This window comes from Athene cunicularia (genome assembly GCF_003259725.1).
Source record: "Athene cunicularia isolate RWA chromosome 2 unlocalized genomic scaffold, athCun1 chr2_part1, whole genome shotgun sequence".
Lineage (NCBI taxonomy): Eukaryota > Metazoa > Chordata > Aves > Strigiformes > Strigidae > Athene > Athene cunicularia.
Window position 1 is genome coordinate 148022511 of NW_020799095.1, and position 6000 is coordinate 148028510.

General features: G+C 43.5%; 1 protein-coding gene across 1 annotated transcript in view; it reads right to left on the reverse strand.

The window, feature by feature from the left end:
• Positions 1–6000, reverse strand: part of FAM135B (family with sequence similarity 135 member B) — a 210999-nt gene that overhangs the window by 19774 nt on the left and 185225 nt on the right. Inside the window, exons 10-11 of the mRNA XM_026843436.1 lie at positions 3445–3600; positions 1201–1274 (exon numbers count right to left, since the gene is read on the reverse strand). Coding sequence (XP_026699237.1) covers positions 1201–1274; positions 3445–3600 — 230 coding nt within the window. The remainder of the gene's footprint in view (positions 1–1200; positions 1275–3444; positions 3601–6000) is intronic.

Consider the following 6000-nt stretch of genomic DNA (forward strand, 5'->3'; position numbering starts at 1 on the left):
AGCCATGGTGCTAATGAAGTCATGGCCTTTTCCATCAACACTGAATAAACCCTAATGTCGCTAGTCACAGTTCTGAGAAAGTAATTTTCTTCTTTGCACTAGGTCAGAAGCAGATGTCTCACTTAAGTCTCATCATCATGACAGGACCTGATGTCATAGCCTCTTTAAGACCCTTCTGAAAGGTGGGTTTCCACACTGGTGATGCTGTGGTCCACCCACGGTGACAGGCTTTTTCAGTGGACAAATAGTCCAGCCATCATTCTTTATCCAGAAATTCAAATCTGACCATCCTTGTTTAAACTCTGCCTTCAGGGGTCAGGTCCTAAGTATTATCCATGTGCTCCACTTGGGATCATCTAAAACTGAAGGCAGGATTTGCCTTGGTGTAGCTTTAAAATTGGCTCCGCATACTGCCCAGCTTGGTTCCAAGCAAGAAGTGTCAAGCAGAAGGAAATACCTACCTTTCCAATGTTTTAAGGCATGTTTTTATGAATGCAGGTCAGTGCAACATTTGTTTTCCTGGACTATTTTTCACTGTTGATTCTCAGTCTATTATCAGCCCTGAGATAACACCACTTACAGCTAATGTGGTGGAATTCTCCATTCCCCTCCTCCACTGCTGCATCTAGTGAACATCCACAGCTTTACTTTGGCTGTTTAATACTCCTGTCTGCATTTAAAGATCCTTTCTGCTAAACAAAGTAGGGCTGGACTAAACAGCAAAACAAATCCATGACTGCCTACCCTCAAAAATGTATAAATGTATATTAGTGAAGGTAAAAAGCAAATTTTAAAATGTTAAGCTCTTGTTTCCCATTAAAAGTACTGGATCTGGTGTAGTGGGCTTAGGAAGTTAATTGAAGAAAGATAAAAATATATTTCTTCATGCCCTGAGGTTAGTGGTGTTGGTGGAGATACGCTCTGAAAGGAAAAGTACCCAGCTGTGACTGGGAAGAAAGGTTGGGAAAGGATCTCCCACACTGTGTCCATCGAATGTAGGAATTTTGAAATTAATAATTTCTGAGGCCTGATCAGAGTCACTCTTACTTTTGACACTGATTTCAATGGGTTTACAATGTGGAGCTAGAACAGGCCCAGTGACTTCTCTCAAATTAAGCAGAAAAAGACCTCAGTCTTGATTTCGACTGAACTACATTTTCAGTCCTTCCAGTGTCAGGGAAGGGTTAATGGGTTACTTACAGGCCTTCCTGGAATGTGAGCACATCAGGTTTCTGGTGCTCAGTGTAGAAGAAGGCTTCTGAGAATCTCCTCACCTGAGGAAGAAAGACACAAGTTAAACCTAAGACCTCCTGAAAGGTGCCAAGTACAATCACGCTAATAACAGAGCAGTGATTGTCAAGACCAGATTTCTTGCTATGCTCCATCTGTGTTGCACTACTCCGGTGACAGGGAAAAAAAAAAAAAAAAAAAAAAAAAAAAAAAAAAGCTCAATTCTGCTTCACTTTCCCAATCCAGCACAAAGCAGCTGGTGTTGTTGCCTGTTTTGCTGGGAGGTATGATGTGTCTCTTGACAGTAAATCAAGATTTGCTTATGTGCATCTTCTGACTACTTCTCTAAAAGCTGTCAATTTTACCATTTTCCCCTGTGTTCTTCAAGTGGGGAAGATTTCTTCCTTTGCCACCATTCAAAACACATAGCAGCAGTGCAGTGAGTTACTAAATCAGAACAATTCATAATTGATCATCTCTTCAATGGAAACACCCACAGTGACTCCCAAGAGATTAAAGGAAGTCATGTATCAGCCCAGAGGAGAATAAGCCCTGTCACGGTAGAAACACATCTGCCTGTGTCATGATACAAACGAGAGCTCTTCAAATCTCTTCATGGACACTGGATCTGTTCAGTTTTGGATAATCAATTACAAAGAGCCACAGATCTGAAGTGGCTGGCAGAGCACAGAGTGTGAAATAAGCTATAAAAAATTCAGTGCTGCTATCTGCTCTGGAGTAAGCTTTGAGTTTAAATGAATCAAGCATAATATGCAATCAAATGTACTAAGCTGTTAAACTGCAGCCCATACATTACTAATACTATTTGTAAAACTGACCTTTGTTACAGCGTCAGAAAATGGCAGCGGAAAGCATATGTCACAGCATCTTGGCATCTCCCTAAATCCCAGCTGTGCTTTAACAAACAGCTTTTCTAAAAACAGAACTATCATCCCTTCAAAAAGACTGTGTCTTAATAGTATGACTTTTCATCTCTAGCTCTCAAACTGTTTTCTTGAGCTGGGAAAGTATCATTACACACAGTTTATATGGGGAGGCACTGAAGCACACAAAGGTATGTAATTTGCCAAAGGTCAAGCAAGCAGTCAGCATCATTTGATGCTGGAACAAACCACAGACTGTTATTCCCCTTGCTGGAGCCAGGAGCATACAGGGTTGGGTCCTTTGGCTGAAAGTCACCCAGGTCCTCTCAGAGTCAAGGGAGACCTTGTCAAACGAATCAGGGGGGTCTCAGCATCAGTCACTTCTTCCTGAATTTTACGCCTCCTTTTTGTAAGCTCAACTATACTCTTGGGGAGAGCAACTGGAGAGTTGTTCTGGTCACACTGGGGAGTAGACAGGCCTCCACTGACTGACAGGAACCAGGACATAAGCTGAGATGTCAATACCTACACTGTAGACCCCTAAACCTAAGCAAGGTGAACTCTACCCTTTTCTCTATGTCCCTACTCTAATGATTAGATCGGACTGTGAGTTCAGTTCAGGGTGATGTGCTGAACTGATGTCTGGTCAATAACCAAAAATGTCCTAATAAAAGACACAGCGCTTGCTGAACTAATCAGATAAGCAGATCTGACAAAGTTAGCTCAAAAGACAAGTGCTTTTGTGCCTTACTTATTATCAAGTACAAGAAGCAATTTCCACATGACCAATATTAATATTTTGTTGTGTGCACCTCACTAAGAGAAAGGGAAGAACTAGCTAAATATATATTGTGTGGCATAGTGAAGAGAACAAGCTTATATTCCTCATGGTAGTTTTGTGAAAGAAATATAGATAAAAGAAAAAGAAAGAAATATAGATAAAAGAGATAAAATAATATTTCTGTTTATTTATCATTGTGATGCTTGTGCGTTTTTAAACAAATATTTATGATTGATGGATATCTAGTAAGTACAGGTGATATCTACCTCTTCTCACCGACCTCCTGTTCCATGTCTGATTCTGGTCTTCAAAGTGCACACTCATTTTACACAGGATCCTGGGTCCTATAACAGCTTTCATTCCAGAAATTGAAATCTGTAATTTCAAATCCTGGACTTCACCTCTTCTTCACCCTTTTGCCCTGCTCACCCCATTGCACATAAATATTAATATGGGCAAAATAATACTGGAAATATATATGCAGGAAAATCATTAATGTCTATCAGAAGATTACCGTTACTGAACTTGCTTTTAACTTCTTAACATTACCCTTAGCATGTGATGTTCCTGAGTTAGATACGCTGTGACTTCTGGATGGAGCGTTGCCACCTCCAGGAACTGGGTCCAGAGGGCCAGAAGGTGGGAGCAAAGCCAGGCAAGGTCCTTGCTTATCTGTTCTGCTATCTTCTCTGGATTGCTCAGCAGCTGGAGGAGGGAAAGAGCATTTTGAAATTAAGACAGTGTCATGATGTGGAATCAGTTTGTGTGTTAGATTAAGTCCTTTTAGTAACAACAGCAAGAAAAAGAAATTTAAAAAAAAAAAAAAAGTCCTCTTGATTTAGAATTATTATTAAAGATGTTATTTTACCCCAAATAAAGCTGGTGAGACTTTTGCTTTTATTCTTCAAAAGCCACATATTTTAGCGCAAAGGGTCTCAGTTACACAACTTGAGACCAAGAAGTAGACCAAGAACAGGTTCAATTTTTGTATATACTGTATATACTACTGCAGATGTAAAAAAAAAAAAAAAAAAAAAAAAAAAAAAAAAAAAAATTAGTTCCCAATTATCCACCAGATGGTGCTGGATACTCTGAAATATTAAACCACGGTCCGTCATCTCCTTTCTGTTAGCAAAAGAAGCCTTCTCAGCCATGTCACACCAGGATACCAGATGGGTGATTGGGTGGGTGAGGGAACAAACCACAAACCCAAACCGAAAACCCTCTGTCCTCAACAAATAATGAAAAGAGTCATCCCAGAGTCTGCTTCTCCCCCACACTAGGACATGCTGGTGCACTCCAGCTCTAGGCTGCAATTCTGCGCAAAAGCTCTGCAGCCCAGAAAGTGCATGTTAGCAGCAAAGTCTCCGCATACCAATTTTCCTGGTTTCACAATTGCTTTAACAAGAGGCAGACATTGCGTTTTACCTCCATGCTTTGGCACAAAGAGTACAGAACTGAGCCTTCATCCATTCATAGGGTCCCTACCTGCTTCCATGAAACTGGTAATACTACCATAAATACTCCAGAAATAATACCAGAGGAATCACTTATCGGTTCATGGACAGGTATTTTTTGGTTAGAACTTCAGTCTAGGATGAAAGTCTGCTTATTATTCACATTTTATTATGCAGGTAGTTTCCAGATTGGTGGCTCTGCAAATTAAGCCATGACTAAAAGCAAATTGTCTGTGTGAGAGAAACAAAGTGTGAGTGGATAACACAGATATTGTCACTGTGTTTACATTGCTTGGCTGCTTTTCTGTTTTAATGACATGTCCAAAATGGCACAAGCTCCAGCGCACATTCTGGTACTGGAAAAATCCGGGGGATAGTGGTAGGCAAAAGATGCTGTCCAATTATTTCTCTTTGCAGAGTCAGGGCATTACTTTGTTTACTGCATTAAATTTTATATGTTGTATGTAAATTTTTTCAGTTTATTTATTTAGTTAGTAAACTGCCTCTTACATAATAATCTGGAAGCATAGTCTTCCAAGAAGATGCATTCTCAATGGAAGCCATAGTAGGAATGGCTATTTTTCTAGAACTGGCTATTTTTCTAGTTTATTGATTCGGAAGGGAAGGGAAGGGAAGGGAAGGGAAGGGAAGGGAAGGGAAGGGAAGGGAAGGGAAGGGAAGGGAAGGGAAGGGAAGGGAAGGGAAGGGAAGGGAAGGGAAGGGAAGGGAAGGGAAGGGAAGGGAAGGGAAGGGAAGGGAAGGGAAGGGAAGGGAAGGGAAGGGAAGGGAAGGGAAGGGAAGGGAAGGGAAGGGAAGGGAAGGGAAGGGAAGGGAAGGGAAGGGAAGGGAAGGGAAGGGAAGGGAAGGGAAGGGAAGGGAAGGGAAGGGAAGGGAAGGGAAGGGAAGGGAAGGGAAGGGAAGGGAAGGGAAGGGAAGGGAAGGGAAGGGAAGGGAAGGGAAGGGAAGGGAAGGGAAGGGAAGGGAAGGGAAGGGAAGGGAAGGGAAGGGAAGGGAAGGGAAGGGAAGGGAAGGGAAGGGAAGGGAAGGGAAGGGAAGGGAAGGGAAGGGAAGGGAAGGGAAGGGAAGGGAAGGGAAGGGAAGGGAAGGGAAGGGAAGGGAAGGGAAGGGAAGGGAAGGGAAGGGAAGGGAAGGGAAGGGAAGGGAAGGGAAGGGAAGGGAAGGGAAGGGAAGGGAAGGGAAGGGAAGGGAAGGGAAGGGAAGGGAAGGGAAGGGAAGGGAAGGGAAGGGAAGGGAAGGGAAGGGAAGGGAAGGGAAGGGAAGGGAAGGGAAGGGAAGGGAAGGGAAGGGAAGGGAAGGGAAGGGAAGGGAAGGGAAGGGAAGGGAAGGGAAGGGAAGGGAAGGGAAGGGAAGGGAAGGGAAGGGAAGGGAAGGGAAGGGAAGGGAAGGGAAGGGAAGGGAAGGGAAGGGAAGGGAAGGGAAGGGAAGGGAAGGGAAGGGAAGGGAAGGGAAGGGAAGGGAAGGGAAGGGAAGGGAAGGGAAGGGAAGGGAAGGGAAGGGAAGGGAAGGGAAGGGAAGGGAAGGGAAGGGAAGGGAAGGGAAGGGAAGGGAAGGGAAGGGAAGGGAAGGGAAGGGAAGGGAAGGGAAGGGAAGGGAAGGGAAGGGAAGGGAAGGGAAGGGAAGGGAAGGG